This window comes from Vulpes lagopus, chromosome 1 (assembly GCF_018345385.1).
Source record: "Vulpes lagopus strain Blue_001 chromosome 1, ASM1834538v1, whole genome shotgun sequence".
Lineage (NCBI taxonomy): Eukaryota > Metazoa > Chordata > Mammalia > Carnivora > Canidae > Vulpes > Vulpes lagopus.
In genome coordinates, this window is record NC_054824.1 from 81863092 (window position 1) to 81885117 (window position 22026).

General features: G+C 39.6%; 1 protein-coding gene across 4 annotated transcripts in view; it reads left to right on the forward strand.

Annotated features, from left to right (window-relative positions):
- The window catches only part of IGSF11 (immunoglobulin superfamily member 11), a 123411-nt gene extending 101814 nt beyond the window's left edge, over positions 1 to 21597 (forward strand). The window contains exons 4-7 of one of the 4 annotated variants that reach the window (XM_041760707.1): positions 2602 to 2757; positions 16590 to 16712; positions 17602 to 17668; positions 19238 to 21597. In XM_041760707.1, the coding sequence (XP_041616641.1) occupies positions 2602 to 2757; positions 16590 to 16712; positions 17602 to 17668; positions 19238 to 19682 (791 nt within the window). In that variant the 3' untranslated portion in view covers positions 19683 to 21597. Of the gene's footprint in view, positions 1 to 2601; positions 2758 to 16589; positions 16713 to 17517; positions 17669 to 19237 lie in introns of all 4 variants that reach the window. The other 3 variants (XM_041760700.1, XM_041760716.1, XM_041760725.1) reach the window with 3 other exon arrangements.
- Positions 21598 to 22026: the final 429 nt, after the last annotated feature.

Consider the following 22026-nt stretch of genomic DNA (forward strand, 5'->3'; position numbering starts at 1 on the left):
GGGCGTAGCGTTGAGAACAAGTTAAATCAAGAATCATATATTTTTCATGCAAAGCAGAAGTTTCAGCACATAGGAGAAAAAATTATTATTTCTGTCTACACAACACCAAGTAGGCTCCCTACAGTTCTCGGCTTACACTTCATGTCCTGGTGTAATCGCAGTAATACCTCCTTCTCCTCTCAGAAATCTAAGAGTGATGAGTTATATGGTCAATTTAGTCTTAATATTGAGACCCTACAGATTTAGGGCCTTTTTCATGGTGGCATAGGCAATGAACGATAAAGCTTAGATGAAAATGTAGGTCTCTTGTCTCAAACTGGTACTTCTTCCATTATACAGTGCAGTTAGACTGTCTCATACTAAATTAAGTCCATTCTAAACATGTTTTATTTCTCACTTCTGCTGTCTCGGAAATGAAACACTGGCCTCCTAAACGCAGACTTGTGGTAGAAGGGGCTAAATTCAGCTCATTTGAGGAGACCTAGAAGTGCTGAGAGGAGGCTGCTGCTCTAGATTGTCCTCCATCCTCTTCACATCGCAAAATCTACTCCCTTGTTCCTTGGCAAATTCTTGCCCTTCCTTTTCCCTTCCATTTTTGAGTTACTTGAGGATACCAGTCCTGGGGCTTTTTGCTGTTTTCCCTCTTTGCATGACAATATGCTATGGCCTTGGTGCCGTATTTTCCCAGTCTTCAAACAAAATAAGAAAACTAAGGGCCAGGTTGGAGATTTCGATTCTAGAAATACTGTAATATGTTTAAAATTGTAGAATTTTTAGTTATATTAAAATTATAGTTATATTGCATTATTTGTTATTTTATTAATATGTAATTATTAATAATAAATAATATAATGGTATATTATTAGTTATATTAAAATATATAAAATAGAATCATATTTTTAAAACTATAGAGATTTAAAAATACTTGAGTACTGAATACAGAGTACTCATGGAATTTCAGTGTTTTTCTTTTTTTTTTTTCAGTCTTTTTCTGATGTTTATACCTCTAAGTTAGGTAAATGACTTCCCACATTATCTAAGTTTATTTTTTCAATTTTTAAAGAAAGAAAAAAAGCCTTAATTTATCATATAGATAATGCTACCTTCATAGACTTTGAGTTTTTTTCACAGAGTCATGGTGGCAGTGTTGAAGGCAGTAACTGATGAGATTGTTTTACCCCATCACAGCAGTTAGGATTCTCTGAGATTTTTTTTACTTTTCTTACCTTATATACCCTTATACCCTTTTGTTGTTGTTCTTCCCATACCCGCTTTCTTTCCTGGTTCCTCGGTCTATTGCACCTATCTTTTAGGCATTCACACATTCATTTTGGAAAAGTTGAACACATTTATTGAAAAGTCATTAGCGCATTACATCATTAGTTGGATTTAAACTTTACTGCCTGCATCCCCCAGCATGAGACTCCAAGCTGTGGACTTAGTTTATATTTTTATTTGCTTGCGTTCTTACTACAAAGCACGGCCTTCTTCCTTTAGTGTTCTTTTTTTGGTAATTGTTTATTTCGTGTCCTTTGTGTCCTTATCTGCCTTAAAATCTCCACTGTATTACAACCCAAGTAGTAGACCTACTTGAACCTTACTCTGACTCCCCTGTAAAGCAGAATTTAGTTTAAAATAGGTCTGTTTGGTTTTTGTTTGCAAAGTAACAAAGAACCTTGGGAAGATGGTCTTATCTAGAGAGTAAGCTGGCAGGGTCAGTGGTTATTCTTCCTTGAAATATCTTTTCTAAAAGTAGCTTCTTCCAGTAATTAAAAAAAAAAAAAGTTAAATTGTGGTAAAGTACACAAAACATGAAACTTACCATCTTAGCCAGTTTTTAAGTGTACAGTTCTGTAGTGTTAAGTACATTCACATTGTTGTGCAGCCAACCTCCAGAACTCTCTTCATCTTGCAAAACTAAAACCCTGTGCTCATGAAGCAACATTTCCTTCTGCTCACCATCGGTAACCACTTTTCTATTTTCTGTTTCAATGGATTTGAAAACTCTTAGGTGCCTCATATAAGTGGAATCATTCTTTGTCTTTTTATGACTGCCTTATTTCACTTGGCCTAATGTTCTCAGGGTTCATCCATGCTGTAGCATGGGTCAGAATTCCCTTCCTTTTCAAGGCTGCATAATATCTCATAGTATGTGTATACCACGTTTTGTTTATCCATTCATCCATCCATGGACACTTGAGCTGCTTCCGTCCTTTAGCTACTGTGAATAATGCTGTGTAGATGGGTGTTCTCACTAATGTCTCGAAAGGCAGTCTGTGGGCATGAAGGACCTTAAGCATTCTTTAGAGGAAGGAGAGCTAAACCAAGACCATAAGAGTCCTTGAAAATATCAAGAAAGGGTGCAGCCCCTTTTACGTGTTTGCCTCCTGGCAGCTGAAGTGGTGGGTGTCCACACCTGTGAGTGAGTAGTACCTGTGAGTAGTACCGGACGAGCCAGTGGCCCCACCCGTGAGGCGGTCTTCTGGTATGTGGTCTAGAAACTGTTATCTGAGGCTCCAGTGAACTGAATGTTGATGTCTCCTTCATCATCAGTTGGCTTACAGTAAATGCATCCTTTATTCCTTACTCTTCCTATTGTAGTTCCCCCTTCTGCCCCACACTGCCAAATCCAAGGATCCCAGGATATCGGCAGCGATGTCATCCTGCTTTGTAGCTCAGAGGAAGGCATCCCTCGGCCAACTTACCTTTGGGAGAAGTTAGACAATACCCTCAAACTACCTCCAACAGCCACTCAGGGTATGTACAGTGTTGCTTTACCCATTTAATCAGTTACCGTGCAGAATTCAAATTCTGAGCCTCATGAAGTAATTAACTTTGATAGATTTTGAAAAATAACACACTGTATTTGTAACAGCTGAAAATATATCTGGATCATTTTGCGTTTTCAATTTTTAAAAGAATTAAACATTTTCTTTCTCCTGTGCTGCCTTTATGAATCCCACCCAGTGGTAACTATATATGGAAATTCCATTCCATTACAGGGAAGATTTAAAATAGCTAAATGGTAGCTTCTTTGTAAAGTTAACTGTAAGATAATCCTTGAAGTTTATAATTGAGAATTCACTTCCTTCTTGAGGCACAACTGCCTATTTTAGTATGAGAACCATAAGCATGATCGTGAGAGGGTCAGTCATCCAGTTTTCTGCTTCAAGTCTAATTAGAGGTGAAGATGGGAAAAAGAATAGGAGAATGCCTCCGATCATGGGAGAACCAGGAGTTGATCACCCCAGACAGGTAAAGATGGAAGAGACATGACTATCGTCGATAACTTTCTGTATGTTAGGCATGCTAAAGAACCAGGCCCACCAGCCCTTTAAGAACCTGTAAATTTCCTGTGAGAACCCCAAAAGTAATATTAATGGGCCTTCCCATCATTTTTTAATTTACTCAGCCCCAAATTCATTATTTAAAAAAAACTTCTCAGTGACAGGGGCATAATAACTTCTGGTTTACTCTCATAATGATTACAATGGTTCCCTATTGATTGTGAAATTGCTAAAAGTTTCAGCCACACTGTGAGGTATATAGCTTTTTTTTGTGGACTAATTTTGTTAATCTCACTACATGTAAATGACATGTTTAATCCAGCTCTTGTGTTGAAATCCTGAAAACCATATTTAAATTCCTAAATCAATCAATCAATCAATTCCAGATTTTCCAGTAAGTATTTCAGTAACAGTTTACCTCTCTGGGCCTGTGTTGCTTTTTTTTTTTTTTTTTTTAAACAGGGGATTAAGTAATCATTTCCAAGGTTCTCTGCATCAGCACTAAAATTCTATGATTTATATTAAAAATGTTTCTGTGAAATATTGGGCTGAGTTTGAAATTACACAATGTATGCTTAAAAGTGCTTCTTTGTATGTAAGTTGAGAAATACCTGTAGAAAGAGCCTACTGCACCTTCTTTATCTCTGAGTAGATATATCAGTCGAGGTTTTTGATATCTTCTTTGCAACGTAAATATTTTTTGGTACTTTAGGTATGAAAGTTGAACTTAAGTGCTCAAGATGAAAATGTTTGCCGTTTGTCATTCAAACTCTGGATTCTTTATCAGAATTACTTTGAATAACTTCATTTATCATAACAATGCATGTTAAGTGAGTCAGAGTTTTTATTTAAATTTACGTCTTGGTACTGATATTAATAAAATAGATCTCAAAATAGCATATAATCCCAAGTGTTTTCATAGATTCTGAAAACACTTTACTAATATGTTTGCTGTTGTTTAAACTCAAGATGCATTCTCTGAGAAAAGAATGTTTGACACCAGGGAAGGGTACTTCAGAAGTCACATTAGTGACAGGGGCGTAATCTTTGGGGATTAGAATTGTCTTTGTGTGTTGGGGCTAGCTTGAAAGAGCTCCTTCTGGCCAAATCTGGGACAGTGTGAAAAGTAAAATAAAGCTACCATCTATTGAATAAAATGAAAGTCCCCGAATCCTTGCTTATATGCATAAATAAATGGAGAGAAGGAAAAGCATTTTCTTATGGTGGAGTGCCAACTAATGTTTGTAGAAGGAATAATGGAGTTTGAAAATCACCATTGGTGTCTAAATAGTGGGCGAAGTTTGATGAGGAACAAGATAGATATTTACATAGTTCCAAAGTGTGCCCCCACATATTTCTTATTAATTACAAAGAAAGAAAGAACGTTAAAATGGGGAGACCTGTCAATACTGCCTTAACTGAGTGATCAAAGCGAACATTACCAACACTGTTACAAACTGATATCCTGTGTAGGGATCCCTGGGTGGCTCAGCGGGTTAGCACCTGCCTTCAGCCCAGGGTGTGATCCTGGAGACCCAGGATCGAGTCCCACGTTGGGCTCCCTGCAGGGAGCCTGCTTCTCCCTCTGCCTGTGTCTCTGCCTCTCTCTCTCTCTCTCTCTCTCTCTCTCATGAATCAATAAATAAAATCTTAAAAAAAAAAGATATCCTATGTCTACCAATAGATACATGCCTTGAGGAGGACACAGCATCATTTCTGTGGTATTCTTGTCAAAAACACAAAATCTGAATCCAGTCATGAGGAAACATCAAACAGAGGTGAAGACAAAACTGTTCCAAATTGAAAGAGACTAAGGAGTTAAAATACAGTGCAGAATCCTGGATTAGATTCTATACAGGGAAAGAAAAAGCCATAAAGGACATTCCTGGTACAGTTGGTGGAATCCGAGTATAAACTGTATGTGGATCAGATGATACTATTGTGTTGATGTTAAATTTCTTCACTTTGAAACTTATACTGTGATTATGTAAAGAATGTCTTTGTTCTTAGGAAATATGAAGTATTTAGTTTGGCCCGTGCTTCTAAGGTCTGTACAACTGGTCCAGGTTTCGTTTAGTGTCTGGGCCTGTGTCACAGTTCGCCAGCCCCTCCCTCAGTGGTTCTTAACTGGGACAATTTCATTTGGCAATATTTGGAGACATTTTTGTTATCACAGCTGATATAGGAGGGTGCTACCAGCAGCTAGTGGGTAGAGGCTAGGGATGCCACCACAATAAAGAATTATCTGGCCCATGGGGCACCTGGGTGGCTCAGTTGGTTGAGCGTCTAATTCTTGATTTCAGCCCAGGTCATGATCTCATGGGTTGTGAGATCAAGCCTCACTTCAGGTTCTATGCTCAGTGAAGAGTCTACTTGTCCCGCTTTGTCCCTCGCCCTCTGCTCCTCCTCCCACTTCACTTGCTCACTCTCAAAATAGATAAAGTCTTAAAAAAATAAAATAAAAAAGAATTATCTGGCCCAAACTGCCAATGAATGAATTACATTAATATATTTTCTAATGTTAAATATCCTTGCATTTCTGGAATAAAATCTATCAGTTGTGATTATTTTTTAATAGATTTCTCCATTTGGTATGCTAACATTTTAATAGAGTTTTTCCTTTTGTGATCATAAGTGAGAATGGCCTATGATTTTTTTTTTTTCCTGTCTTTGCCCTGCCTGGTTCAATTTTGGTATCAGATTTTATAAGGGTTTCATAAAATGAGTTAGGCAATTTTCCCTCTTTTTTCTATACTCTGAAATAGTATGAATAAGATGGAGATTATTTGATAATTTTATAAATTTGCCTATAAAAGCTTTGCCTTGCTGCTATGTTTTGTTGGTAGATTTTTGACTACTGATGGTTTTTATAATATATAAGTTTACTTAGATTTCTGTATCTTCTCTATTTTTCTAGAAAACATCATTTTGTCTGAGTTTATACATATTGACATCAAGTGGTTCATAGCATTTTCTATATGATATCAGGAGAATGTATTTAAACGTGCAGGTTCTGGAGTCAGAGGACACGATGTAAAATCCTGGCTCCAGGGATGACTGGTTATGTGACCTTGTGCCTTAGTTTTCTTACATGTAAAATGGACACAATAGCAGTAATTGCCTCACAGAGGTGGAATAAAATTAAGTGAAAACATGAGTAAAACTTTTAGAATAGCATCTGGCATGAATAGTAAGCACTTAATAAATACTAATGTTTGTATTATCATTAGTATTATTATTCTCATATATGTTAAAACTCTATTATATTCCCCTTTTCATAATTAATCCTGTTATTTATGCTTTTTCATCTTTATTTTTTGGATCAATCTTGTAAACGAGCTTTCGAATTTTACTTTTGTATACTGATATACATTTCTATTATTCATTTATCCATTCAACAGATATATCTTAGGTATCTGCTAGGTTCCAGACACTGTTCTAGGTGTTGGAGACACAGTGAGAACAGAGTAGAAATGCTTCCCTCCAGAGAATTTATTTTCTAGTGGGTGGAGATTGACTATAACAAATCAGTAAATTGCAATTTATTATCAGGTGATATGTACCTTAATTTAAAAGTGCTTTATTTCTAAAGCATGCTAACCATCATCTGAGCTTTCAGTGAGTTAGAGTCGTTTTGCCGGTGGAAGGTCTTGGCTCCATCTTGATGGCTGCTGACTGGGTGGTGGTTGATGAGGGTTGGTGTGGCTGTAGCAATTTCTTGCAGTAAGACAATAATGCAGGGAGCCACATGGATCCATCCTTCCTTTCATGAATGATTTCTGTGTAGCATGCGATGCTCTTTGATAGTATTTTACCCACCGTAGAACTTCCTTCAAAATTGGAGTCTGTCCTCTCAAACCCTGACACTGTTTTATCATGTAAGTTTATGTCCTATTCTGAATCCTTTGTCATGTTTCGGCAACCTTCACAGCATCCTCACTAGGAGTAGATGTTATCTCAAGAAACCACTTTTTTTTTTTTTTGCTGATCCATAAGAAGCAGCTACTCATCCACTAGAAGTTCTATCATGAGATTGCAGCACTTCAGTCACACATTCAGTCTCCAATTCTAGTTCTCTTGCTGTTTCCCCCACATCTGCACTTACTTGCTCCACTGGAGTCTTGAACCCCTCAAAGTCATCCGTGAAGGTTGGACTCAGCTTCTTCTAAACTCCGGTTAAGTTGCTGTTTTGTCCTCTTTTCCTATGAATCATGAATGTTTTTAGTGGCATCTGGAATGATGATTCCCTTCCGGATTCAGATCCATTAGAGGAGTCACTAGCTATAGCAGTAGTAGCCTTATGAAATGTGTTTCTTAAATAATAAGACTTGGAAATCAGAGTTACCCTTAATCCCCCTGGCAGAATGGATGTTGTGTTAACAGGCATAGAAACAACGTCAATCATGTTGTCTATCAGAGCTCTTGGATGACCACTGTCCATAGGGAGTGATCTTTTGAAAGGAATCTTTTTTTTTCTGAGCAATAGGTCTCAACAGTGGGCTTAAAATATTCAGTAAACCATGTTGTAAACAGATGTGCTGTCATCTAGACTTTGTTGTTCCCTTTATAGAGCACAGGCATGGTAGATTTTATCATAATTCCAAAGGGTCCTAGGATTTTTAAAATGGTAAATGAACATTGGCTTCAGCTTAAAGACACTAGTTGCATTAGCCCCTAACCAAAGAGTCGGTCTGTCCTTTTGAAGCTTTGAAGCCAGGCATTGACTTCTTCACTCCAGTTATGAAAGTGCTAGACGGCATCTACTTCCAGTAGAAGGCTATTTTGACTACCTTGAAAACCTGTTGTTTAGTGTAGCTACGTTTATCTGAGCTAGATCTTCTGGATAACTTGGTGCAGCCTCTCCATCAGCGCCTGCTGCTTCCCCTTGCAGTTTTATGTTACAGAGGTGGCTTCTTCCCTTAAACCTCATGAACCAACCTCTACTAGCTTCCAACTTTTCTTCTGCAGCTTCCTCACCTCTCTCAGCCTTCCTAGAATTGAAGAGAGCTAAAGCCCTGCTCTGGATTAAGCTTTGGCTTAAGGGAATGTTGTTGCTGGTTTGATCTGTCCAGACCACTGAAACTTTCTCATTATCAGCAATAAGGCTGTTTCGCTTTCTTGTCACTCATGTGTTCACTGGAGTAGCACTTATAATTTCCCTCAAGAGTTTCTCTTTGTCTTCACAACTTGGCCAACTGTTTGGTGGAAGAGGCCTAACTTTTGACCTATCTGGTCTTTCAACATGGCCTTCCTCACTAAGCTTAATCATTTCTAGCATTTAATTGAGTAGAGTGTGTCTTCAAATGAATGAATGAATGAATGTCATTGTAGGGTTATTAATTAGTGTGTCTCAGGTAAGAGGGAGACCTGGAGTGAGGGAGAGAGATGGGAATGGCCAGTCACTGGAGCAGTCAACACACACACAACATTTGTCCATTAAGTTTGCTGTCTTATATCGGTGCATTTCATGGCACCTTCAAACAATTAAAATAGTAACATCAAAGATCACCATAACCAATATTATAATAATGAAAAAGTTTGAAATATTGTGAGATTACCACAAGGTGACACAGAGACGCAAAGTGAGCAGATGCTCTTGGAAAATGGTACCAATAGACTTTTAATCCAAGGTTGCCACAAACTATCAGTACCTAAAAAAAATGTAGTCCTTGTGAAGTATACTAAAATAAGGTATGGCTGTATATAGAATGAGAAACTTGCTAATTCTATTATTCAGATATTCCGTATCTTTACCAATATTTTATCTTTTTCAGTTATTTTATGAGAGAGATGTGTTCAAAAATTACACAGTAAGGGGACCCCTGGGTTCTTCAGTGGTTAAACATCTGCCTTTGGCTCAGGATCAAGTCCCTTTAAAAAAAAAAAAAAAGATTTTATTTATTTATTCATGAGAGACACAGAGAGGCAGAGACACAGGAAGAGGGAGAAGCAGGCTCCATGCAGGGAGCCCAACGTGGGACTTGATCCTGGGGGTCCAGGACCACACCCCAGGCTGAAGGCAGCACTAAGCCGCTGAGCCACCAGGGCTGCCCTAAATAAATAAAATCTTAAAAAAAAAAAATCACACAGTAGGATTGTGATTTGTCACAATTTGGATTGGATTGTGGATTTGTCAGTTTGTCCCTGCATTTATACTGATTTTTTTTTAACCCACTCTAATCAGCCTGTGTCATTAGGTGCTTATGGGGTATTATATCTCCCAGATTTTTCTATGTTTAGTATGCATTTTTGCGTTATTTTAATTGTTATTAAAATTCCTATAATAGGTTTCTTGGGTTAATTCTTGCTAGTATGTTTCTATTTTATGGTTTACTTATTTTCAGGTTTTCATATTTTATGTTTTAGATGTTTTGCTTGTAAGCAGCTTATGTTTGGATTTAATTTGGTGTTCAGTCTACAATCTGAGACTTTGTTCTTTGATTAGACCCATTTATATTAATTGTGATAATACATGTAGTTTAGTTAATTTCTAATATTAATGTTTTTTCTACCAAGCTTCTTTTACCTTTCCATGCTATTTACTGTTTATTGCAGTGTTGGTTTCTTTTTTTTAAATCATGCCTTTTTTCCTTCTTTGTTCCCAAGAAATCCTCTGTTGTCCTCATCCTTTCATAATTTAATACAGTGAAGAGAGATGATTAACCCTCCTGTTTGCTGCTTGTTGAGAACTCTGCAGAACTTACTATGGAGGTCATAGATGGAGCAGGAGAGTGTCTCAAACATCACTGTAGTCCACCATTGTCATGTCCCAGGGCGAAGCCTGAGGCCCAGAGAGATGACCAAGTTTGCCCAGGGGCTACATAGAAAGCACTTCTATTCTTTTGCCACGTCTGGAGCCTCAGGAATCTGATTCTCCTTGAATTGCCACTGCTGAGTCCCTTCCCAGTGAGTGTTTCCATAATTCTTTCATGGGTAGTAAAAAAAAAAAAGTTTTCACCCACTTCAGTTGCTGAATAAATAGCTGCTTATTTCCTCCTTATCAAGATATTATTCTCAGTGAAGGCAAATTTTTCCTTTTTGTTTTTGTCCTCTCACATAAAGAAGCAAGTCCTGTGCAATGTTCAGTCTTCCTCTTTAAAAAGTAAATACCAGCAATCGTCACAACCATATTGATTTGTTTATACAGTTGTCCATTCTATAAATACATGTGTGTCTGTGTGCGTCTGTACACACAAAGACACAACCCTTATTTTGTGCAACTACTTCAGTGTAGTGTGTTTGGGAAAGTAGAGAGATAGGAAGATAGAGACATATCTTTATTCTAGAGCTCACTGTCCAGTGAGGGAGACAGAGATAGAGAGGTAATTGTAGTACTACTGAGTGTTGGATGCTATAAAAATGTTTACTCTTAACCTTTATTTCCCAAAGAATCTAGGAAGAACTATATAGGGAAAGAGTTTCCTGAACAGAAAAGGATCTTAAAGGATGAGTAGAAATTTTACTAGGGAAAAGGGGTTATTATTAGTAGAGGGAGCCATGCATGCAAAGTCTTGCACATGGAAAGTTTGATGCTTTTAAGTGTGGAAAAGCTATGAAGCTGACAAAGATTCGTGAAGGTTCGGCTAGAGAAGAGGTTGGAGGGTTCAGGTCCACATTGTGAAAGGCATTGTATAGCATTCAGTCTGGAGGTTGTCTTTGAGACTGTGGGTGTTCCCAGGCATTTATAAAGGAAGAAAAGTTATCCAGATCTGCATTTTAGAAGCAGCTGCAGCAGTCAGGGTGTGAGAATGATAGCCTGGCCAGAGATGGGAGACTTTGGTAATAGCTCCATCAAGGAATGAAGAGGGCCAGAAATGAGGCCCTTGTGACAGGAATGGAGAAGGGACGAGGATGGGGGGTGGGATTCAGGAGACACTGAAGACAAAAATCAACAACACTTGGGGCTCAGAGAAGAGTCAGAGTCAGCTCAGATTTCTGTCGTAGGCCCATTGAATCAATAACAACTGTATTAACTCAGAGAAGGAATACTTAGAGATTTGCTGAAGGAGTGAGTGAGTGGTCCTCTGGGGGCTGAAATAATGATAACAGGTAGCATTTCTTGAGCACTAAATACCATTCTCCTTTGAGAATTAAAGCTTAACTGTCAACATAGAGACATGTTGATTCCAAAGAATCTACTGATGTCAAATTAAAAGCAAGAACACTCAGAGTCAGCATTTCTGGGAACATGGACAGAAGTGAGTAGGAGAGAAGCAGTCACGATCTAACCCATCTTGCTTGCAGCTGTTGCCATGTTGTAAGTGTGTGTTTGTGTCCCAGTCTACCGCTAATGGCGAGTCACTCTTGCAAGTAAATATTAGTAAGTTTATATACATAGTATATTTTATACATGCTGTGTGAGTGGTATTCTGGGAAATAACAAGTTTTAAAAGCAAAAAAAGTCCTTAGCTTGGTAATTATGATGTGTGATTCCATGTAATGTTAATACTGCGGGTTCCAAATATTACATTATTCAGATATTGCCCACCAATGTCCAACATTATTTTCCAGTGTTTGAATATTTGCTGTAGACTTCAGTTCTTTGCAAATTCTTCAGTAGCAGAAATGCAAAGAGAAAGAGATGAGGAATGTTGGTTTGGAAATACACTGACATGAAATCAGAAATGAATTTAAAATCTGAATTGGCAAAAGCTGTATCTGTTTCGGTGGCAAAGCCAAAGCAGAGCAAAAGCAAACAGACAAAATATTTTCATTATTAAATTTAAAAAGCTAATAGGAGGGCAGCCCGAGTGGCTCAGCAGTTTAGCACTGCTTTTAGCCCAGGGTGTGATCCTGAAGACCTGGGTTCAAGTCCCATGTTGAGTCCCATGTCAGGCTCCCTGCATGGAGCCTGTTTCTCCCTCTGCCTGCGTCTCTGCCTCTCTCTCTCTCTCTCTCGAATAAATAAATAAATAAATAAATAAATAAATAAATAAATATCTTTAAAAAATAAATAAATATACATTTACAAATATTTTTTTAAAAAAGGCTAATAGCACATATTCTAATGTGCGCCTAATGTATACTTTGGATACTCTCTTAATGGGGACAGAATCTTTCCCTGTCTATTTTTCATCTACATCTCAATTCATTGAATATAAATACAAAAATGAAATAAAATTTTCCATGTCTCTAAAATTGGTGATGAGAAAAAAAATCAAGATTATTGGATAGAAAACTTGATACTACACAGTGTTTTAAAATTTTTTTAGAATGACAGTTTAATATTAAGTATTTATAATATTATTTTTGAATTTTAAAATCAATTTTAATTTGGCTTTATTTTGTGATATTGTTCCCCTTTTTTTGCTATTTATTATCAAATATATCAGGTTGAGATAATATATAATTTTGTCAGAATTGGTTCAAATAACAATAAACTGTATTCATTATTTTTTTTTTTTCTGATTCAGGATACTTCTGAAGCTTTTTTTTTAAGATTTTATTTTATTCATGAGAGACACAGAGAGAGAGAGAGGCAGAGAGAGAGAGAAAGGCAGAGACACAGGCAGAGGGAGAAGCAGGCTCCATGCAGGGAGCCTGACATGGGACTTGATCCTGGGTCTCCAGGATCATGCCCTGGGCTGAAGGTGGTGCTAAACCGCTTAGGCATCAGGCTGCTCTTTAAAAAAAAAAAAAAAAAAAAAAAAAAAAAATTTATTTCTTTATTCATGAGAGACAGAGAAAGAGAGAGAGAGAGAGGCAGAAACACAAGCAGGCTCCATGCAGGGAGCCCTACGCGGGACTCGATCCCTGTCCTCCAGGATCACGCCCTGGGCTAAAGGCGGCGCTAAACCGCTGAGCCACCCAGGCTGCCCACTTCTGAATCTTTTATATAAGAAATGACTGACTGTTTATTATTATGGCCACTTATTATTCCAAAGTACTTAAATCATATAAAAGTATAGAATAATTCATGATTTAGGAATTCTTATCTCTCAACCTCAGATCCTGAGTATTAATATCTGTTGGGGATTTGGAGACATCTGACATTTTCCCAGTTTCTTGACTGATTTTTCGTATGACTCAGAAAAATATATAAATTCCCCAAGTGATGCCAGGATGGAATTCCTCCATGGACGCTTTACCAGGCACTGTACTATGCCTGTGGCATGAATTACCTCATTTTGTCCCCACAGCAACCCATGATATGCTGGTAGCTCTGTGTTACCCATGAGGAAATTCGCTGGTAGTTGGTAGGGCAGACCCAGCCCAGGTGGTCTAAGCCTAGAACACCAGCTCTTAGTGTAGCATCCCTCAGGCAGTCAGAAATACGGTTCTGGGCCTAAGGAGAATGGATGGACGTGGACATGGACACTTACATTTATTTCCCTGTGATTCTGAAGGGCATCCTAATCCAGCTGCGTGGTTGGTGTGGGATCCAGTGTGGCTGGGGGCTGACGCGGTGGGCTGGGATGGCACGCGTGCTTTCCAAACTGTGCTTGCACATGGTTGGACTTTACCTATCCTTAAAGAAGATCGTAAGAACATTTGCTTTCTAACTTCAGTTCAACAAATTACTTCTGCACCAGAGCAGGCCAAGTGAAGTGACAGACTGAGCTGAAGAATTAGTCCTTTTTCACTTGAGAAAGAGCCCTGTGCTTGCTAAGGAGGGGCTCCCGTCTGCTCTTTGCCTTGAGCCTGAGGACAGCCCTGTCCTGCTTGTGGCCAATCCTCTCTCAACAATGTGCCTCCTTCCCTGATTCCATTGTGAGTTAGCCCTAGCTAAGTTCACCTGGTGGCACGTCAACCAGAGTTAGGAATACTTCGTTCTGTCAGTCTGCCCGTGGTCTCTGTGTCTAGAGAGATGCAGAACGGTGACTTCATCTTTTAAAAATAGCCCTTTAAAGCAAGAATCTTTAAAGTTTACCTCTTTCTACATGCCAGAATGGTGCTTAGTTCAGCTGTTAAAAGTCTCCCAAGTTATCTCTATGAAAATGTCAACAAAATTACTGGTTTGGTGTGAGCTGATCAAATTCCTAGAATTTCAGGGCTTAGGAAAACAGCTTCTCCCTCTGCCTGTGTCTCTGCCTCTGTCTCTTTCTCTGTGTGTGTCTCATGAATAAATAAAATCTTTAAAAAAAAAAAAAAAGAATCAATCACCTGAGCCACCCAGGCGCCCTGCCACTCCCACCAGCCCCATCTTTTAATGAGACAGGCAAAAAATGTCAACAAATGGTGTTAAATGCCAGCACTAGATAATACACGGTGCTGAAGAGCACATAGGAGCGGTGTTTAATGAAGGCCTGGCAAATCAAGTAGAAAACACAGGAGGAGAAAACACTTTCCTCCCAGGCTGGCCCAACTACAGAGTGAATTCAGTGAAAGGCTCTCATACATCGGTAGCCCTCAGAGTTTTTTGGGTTTTTTTGTTTGTTAAGGAAAAGGAAATAATAACACAGGTGTAAACAAAGTAACCACCAAATATATTGGCTTGGTGTGTCCAATACAATTCAGACGTCCAAATTCTTCAAGCGTCATGTTCTGAATAAGCAAGATGCCCATCTAATATGGATTTGACCCTTTAAATTTCCCATTAAAAAACAAAAACAATAGCAAGGAAAAAAAATGTCCTTTCCTTGGCTTGTTTACTTAAGTTAATTCCAGAAAGGTACTCAATAAATATTTACTTCTTAAATGACTTAACCAATAAATGCATGCAGTGCTGTGGTTAGGTCTGCTTTTGCTGACCCGCCTCCTCTGCCTCCGCCTTTGCTCCAGATAGAAACGAAGATTGCAGCAGAAACAAGATAATGTTAGTTTCTTGGAAAAATAGCCCAGGGTAGGGGTAGCTCCGGGTGTTGCCCTAGGAATACATGGACTTTGTGCCAGAGATGTGCCATCAGGATGCTTTCTGCTTTCTCCTAAATTCGCAGCTATTTTGAGTGGTTGAGAAGGGAGACAGGGAAGCCTAGAGCTTAGATCTAAGACAGCCCCCTATCTAATTCCAGTTTTGTGTAACTAGCTGTGTGATCTTATTACTCACTTAAAGCCCCAGTCTCCTTACCTGTTCAGTGGGATTAATAATAATACCTCATGGCGTCATTGTGAAGATTAAGATAATACTATAAAAGCTTAACCAATGCTTGGCACATGGTACTAGCTATTAATCTTAGTTTATTGTTCCTGTGATTTACATTTTGTTTACAAGCAATAAATAATCCGTGCTAATGTTGATGAATTAATAAAAAATGAACTGGGATCCCTGGGTGGTGCAGCGGTTTAGCGCCTGCCTTTGGCCCAGGGCACGATCCTGGAGACCCGGGATCGAATCCCACATCGGGCTCCCGGTGCATGGAGCCTGCTTCTCCCTCTGCCTGTGTCTCTTCCTCTCTCTCTCTCTCTGTGACTATCATACATAAATAAATAAAAAAATTAAAAAATAATAAATAAAAATAAAAAATGAACTACTGAAACATTTCTGGGTAATAGCAGTGCGGTGGCCTTGAAAATGCGCTGCTCCTCTACAACACGGCGGACCGGCAGCCCCAGCTGCTTCCTCCAGCGGCTGCCACTGCTTTGCACCCAGTTTGCTTTCACGGGGGCTGCTCCCAGCCGGTGACCAGCACAGCGGTCGGCTACGCAGGCCTATTCCTGCAAGCTGTGACTGCTTTACCAGGTGACTTCAGCTCAGAGCCTCCCCATGGGCCTGATGGAGACTTCCGTAACACTGGCAGCAATCTGAGATGCTCCCTGCCTGACCCTCCTTCACCACCACCCCCACCCTTCACAGGGTCCAGACCTGCACTGCAGTCTCAGGCACCCCCACCCTCCCCAGCTTCCTCTCCCATCTCCTGTCCTGGAATTTCTTCCACTAAACCTCTGGCTCATCTGGGCATCTTGCTTTGTGAAGGATCCAGACTTCCAGTTATAAGGGTAGTTGGAAGTAACGACCCCTGGAGCACGGAGTGGATATTTTCTCCATCAAGTCTAACGAATTTTAGCTTCATCTTTACGTTTATTGCGTTTCCTCAGAATTGAAATTTGGTGTTACTGGTCGTAAATTCTCCAGGACAAACATTAGCCACTGTTTCCTCGGGGAAGGCCACTCACATTTAGGACCTCAGACTAATCAGCAGATTAAGTTGTGAGATTGCATTCAATTAGGACAGGCCTCCACGTCTCCATGTCTTTAACGTGACGTGATTTTAGTCTTTTCACGAACCAAAGAAATCTCTTTGGCAAAGGCTATGGATGGCTCTCCAGTGTTTATTTTTAAATTTTGTCTGCTGTTGATTTCTTTGGTTCTCTTAATGCCTCCCCCACCCCCAACTGCTCACTTGATTATGATTTTTGTGACAGACCAGATCCAGGGGACGGTCACCATCCGGAACATCAGTGCTCTGTCTTCAGGCTTGTATCAGTGTGTGGCTTCTAATGCCATCGGAACCAGCACCTGTCTTTTGGATCTCCAGGTGATTTCACGTAAGTATATACAATTCTGATGTTGACTCTGGGTCTGGAACACCAAAGATCTTTGTTACACCAGGGAATGAAGAATTTCTCTGGATTGTTTTTAGGTCATTTGAAGATTAAGTAGAAATTCTCTTGGTTTTATTAATTATTGAAATGTTTTATAAATGTGTTAGCATGCTTTTCAGCCTCCACACTGTGACATCTTCTTTATGACACAGTATCTTTCTCCTGCAGATGATTAGAATCAAATTGGTCACTTGTCTTCAAGTGATTGCATAGTGCTGTAGACATTATAGAAACTTACAATGGTCTCGTGGCCACAGCAAGACCTTCTTGTGTTTTCTCCTAATCCCTTTATATCTGCTTAATTGTTATGTGGCCATAAATAAACAGTGCAGACATTTTCTCTTTATTTGAGAATTCTGGGTTATTTGAATTCCACTTACAAAAAGTAGTGATCTGGTTGGGCTGAGGCGATAGTTATTGCCAGGGTTCTTTTGGGCGGATCACACAGGTGGGCATCTTTGGCCTGTTCTGCTCTAAGTGTGGCTCTACTGAAGTGGTGAGTCCTGTAATGTTCGTTCATTCAGCAAGTGTCTGTGAGCCTACGGTATATTAGTCCTAGCCACTGAGGACACAGGTTAACTGAGATTTAATTTTATATGAATGCAACACTTTAGGCAATTTTGTGCATTTTAAGAAGATTCTGTGGTGAACTTACATATTTATGAAGTTGTATGAGTGTATGCTATTTCTCTTTCTCTCTCTCTCTCTCTTTTTTGTTCTTTAAATCTACCTTAAATATATTTTGCAGCCCAGCCCAGGAACATTGGACTAATAGCTGGAGCCATTGGCACTGGTGCAGTTATTATCATTTTTTGCATTGCACTAATTTTAGGGGCATTCTTTTACTGGAGAAGCAAAAATAAAGAGGAGGAGGAAGAAGAAATTCCTAATGAAATAAGGTTTGTGTGTCAGACAATTTGTTCTACATGGTCATTGTCTGTATTTCTATTAATTTTGGCAGCTAAGATTTCTTTGCTAATCCAGTGGCTGTGATGGCCAAGACCGTTACCAAGTCATCTTTTCTTCTGTGTTATACCACTTTTCCTCATGATACTGCTCAGCATCACTTACTGGATCATGAAAGGGGAAGAGGATCTGAAATGTGCCCAACCAGGAGGACACACATGAAAATTTCCTTCACCTCCCATATCCCAAAGATAGGTGAGGTTAAGGTGGCTGCCACAGTAGAAAAGTTAGTTTAGTAAAGAAATGTGTTTGACATCAGCATTTATAATAGAAGCTAGAAGGAACACCACAAGAGCATACCCGTACCTGTGTGCACAGAGAGGCCAAACAGTATGGCTTGGTGTGAGAGACAGGTCAAAGATAAGAACCTCTTCAGAAAATAATGTGAAAATCATCTTTAAAGAAAATTGACTCTTGGCATATTGTAGGGTCGGGGAGTTCGAGCCCAGTCTCATACTGTACCCTATCATATCCTTGTTGAGAATGCTTTAATGACTGCAGTCTACTTAGCATGAGTCACACAGCCCTTCAGGATCTGACCCTTCCCTGCTTCCCTGGTCCTCTGACCACATCCATGATCACTGGTGATCTAGTCTATTTTGTAGCCTCCACCCTCTTCCTGGACCAAACTACTTCCCTTTTTATCCATCTCTTCGGTAAATTCCTTGATCTGATTCAAGACCAGTCCAGGCATCACTTCCTCACAGAAGTTGACTCTAGTCCCTTGTCCAGCCTTTCAGACTTGGAGATGTTCTTGGATTGATTGTCACTCTCGTTTGGCCATAGGCCTCTGGGGTATAGGAGCTGTGTCCTTTTTTTTTTTTTTTTTTTTTTACATAAAACATCTAGTAGAATGCCCGATACTCAATAAATGTTGAATGAATTAGCTAACAGCTTAGGTTAAATTAGTGACTTCTCTTAGCCTCTTGTAATTCTTAAGGGTTTGGTCTGTATGCAAGGATAGATTTCATCCCAGCATAAGATCACTGAGAAAAATCACTCATCAGCACACCACAGTGAGTTCTCAGACCCCCAAAAAGTGCAATAAAGTCAGGTCAACTCTAACCATTTTTTTGAAGTTCCTCACACCCACAGCTTGGTTTTTTACAGCAGCAAGCTCAGTGGATTTCTTTAAGGTCTATTTTCCTATTTAGAGGGGGGAAAAAAGAAGTTATATACACACAGATGCACATACATATACACACGCATTTTTTCAGTTATTTTGGAAAATATAGTCTGAGAGATGCGACCTCAGACTTTTCTGCCCTTGGCTATTGAGAAGCTGAGGGAACATTTTTCTTGAGCGTTGTCTCAAAGGGAATGAGTGTCAGCCGAGGCCACCAGAACTGATATGTTTGCTTTCGTGGTAGTACGGTCTATCCTGAGGGTTTGTATCTCACAGACAGACTGGGCTTAGCAGAAGAAGAGAGAGTCCTGGGCAGGAGGGTAGGGTGACATTCAAGTAAATCCTGACGACAACTTTATATTTTCCTCCTTTTCAGAGAAGATGATCTTCCACCTAAATGTTCTTCTTCTGCCAAAGCATTTCACACCGAGATATCCTCCTCAGAGAACAACACATTGACCTCTTCCAATACCTACAACAGTCGATACTGGAGCAACAATCCAAAAGTTCCCAGAAACACAGAGTCATTCAACCACTTCAGTGACTTGCGCCAGTCTTTCTCTCTCCACTCAGGCAATGCCAATATTCCATCCATCTATGCTAATGGGAGCCACCTGGCCCCAGCTCCCCATAAGACTCTAGTAGTGACAGCCAACAGAGGGTCACCCCCGCAAGTCATGTCCAGGAGCAATGGCTCAGTCAGCAGGAAGCCTCGGCCTCAACACACACAGTCGTACACCGTCAGTCAAGCGACACTCGAGCGAATTGGTGCTGTCCCTGTCATGGTGCCAGCCCAGAGTCGGGCAGGGTCCCTGGTATAGCACCTGAGCCGATAAAGTATTCAGAAAAGAATCAGTGGAATGCCCCATGCAGGGAGAGGGTGGGGTGAGCAAGTGCTGGGAAATAAACACTTTCCTTACATAAGGATACTACTGAAAAGCACAAAGGAAAAGGCAATGCTGTTACCTGGCCAGTGAGATTTGCGAAATGAACTGGAATTCTTCATCCTGAAGACTCGTTTCCCCACTACAGATGTCCCAGCATTCTATTAAAACAAACTGGATCTCAAAGATGTGCCAAGCCAAGGAAAAAGATATAAGAGCAGAATAACGCTTAAAACCCAAACTGCAGTCCGCATGGGCTTATTCTTTAATTCATGCCTAACTTAATAATTTTTCAAAAGACTAAAGTGCCAGGTGAAGTTTAAATAATGAAATTATTTAAAAACATAGTTGTCTTTAGGAAAATTAATGAGCAACCCTGGGATCGTCACCATTCCCTCTTTATCTAGAGGGCTTAATGGGCATGAATGGTTAATATTGGTCCCAACAGGGCTGGCTCTTGTATCATAGAGTCCAAACTTTTTTTACACAAACAAAATTCAGTAAGAAATGGGGGAAGACAAAAGAAACTTCTCTGAGAAGCCCATTCATATTTATTTATTTATGTCTTCCTGAACCATGAATTTCATATTTGGAATGTTGCTATATTGACAGATTCTTGCCTGTCTGTGTTTTTCTAGGGTCTGTTCCAGGTCCATGACAATTACTGTTCATTATTTCCTGGAAAAATATTTTTTTAAAAGAAAACTATTGTTTTGTTTTTTTTTTTAAGAAAATCCATGAGAGGCATAGGGCTGGGAAAGACAAGAGTGTTATTAACAGCATGTTCAGTGATGGTGTTGGTCGAGCCCTGTGGGAGGCCCATGGTGGGAGGGAAAGAGCTGGGTGCTGTGGGCCGCACAGGAGCCGGAAGGCAGGTGGGAGGGACTCGGGCCTTCTTGGCAGCCTCAGAGCCCGGCTGTCCAGGGCTCCCTTCCTATCACACCAGGTTGCTCTTAATGAGGGCACCACCCGATGCCTTTTGCACTGAGGTAGATAACTTTCTCCTTGTTTGACAAGTGGAGGTTAGTAGGTTGTTACAGGGAGGGCGGCAGTGGTTCTGTTTTTGTTTCCAAAATAACTATTTTTGCAAAAGAGATAAGAGTAAGACAAAAGGGATGCCTTCAGGTGTGCCCCTGGGTGAGTCTGCCCTATGTTTGTCACAGCTCAGGGTTGCAGTTTTGCCCAGATGCATTTTTACACCACTGTAAAGAGACTTCCTTCTGTGATTAATGACCTGGCTTGGCTGGCCTTGGAGTTCACCAGATAATTTACCGACTCCCCACTCTTGTTTTGTGCTGTGTGGATCTGGGCATACTTGTATCGGGGACTATCTCGCCTTAATCACACTTTAAGCAGCACAGAAATGATTTCGTCCCAGAATCGTTCTCTGAATTATTTATGAGGCCAACCTCGTGGTTCGATAAGAGCATCATTCTGTTCCCAATGTTGTCTCTCACTCCCTCTTCGCACTATGCCTTTTGCCCTCTTTTCCTGTGAGCAGAGCCATCACAGGGAGTGGCTTCCTGATTTTCAGACCCATTTGAATAAATGGAAACCAGCAGCTGCTGGGGACACTGTTTTCTGGGAGGGCTAAGCTCAGAACCTAACCAATTGCAGCCATTTCGATATTGATGAAATGCTGAATTTATGTTAGCATTACTTATTTTTTCCATGTGATGGTTCTTGACTTTGTAAAAATTTAAATAAATGAATGTCTATACTTTTTATAAAGAAGAGTGAAAATACCGTGACAGAAAAGACACTATCAGATGTTGTTTAGAAAGCATTTATCTTGCATTTCTTTATTCTTTCTAATTATCTAAAATTCAATAAAAGTTTATTCATATAAAAACAAGTTGTCATTTATTATCGTAATACATTGATGAATTTCTGAGTTTATAGTGTTCTATTTAATGTTATAAGAATTTTCCATTCTGTCAAGTAGTATTCATAATAATTTTAATGAGCGAATAGTACTCTTACTCTTGTTAGAAATTTGAGTCCAGTTCTCATGTGTATGACCGAAGATATAATGACCCTTTTCATATATTGAGCTATTTTCCTATTTCCCAGTCTGAAGTTCAGGAAGACAAGGTCCATGACTGTTCTTTTTCACTCTGAATCCCTCATCTAGACAGTGCCTAATACAGGTGGTGAGTAGGTGAATGACTGATGACTTCTACACTGGAGTTGCCAAGTTCCAGTTCAGAAAGTTATGGTTATGATTGCAGCTCTTGGGATATACTGGATCATTCTTTTGTTTAAACTTTTTTTAAGTAAG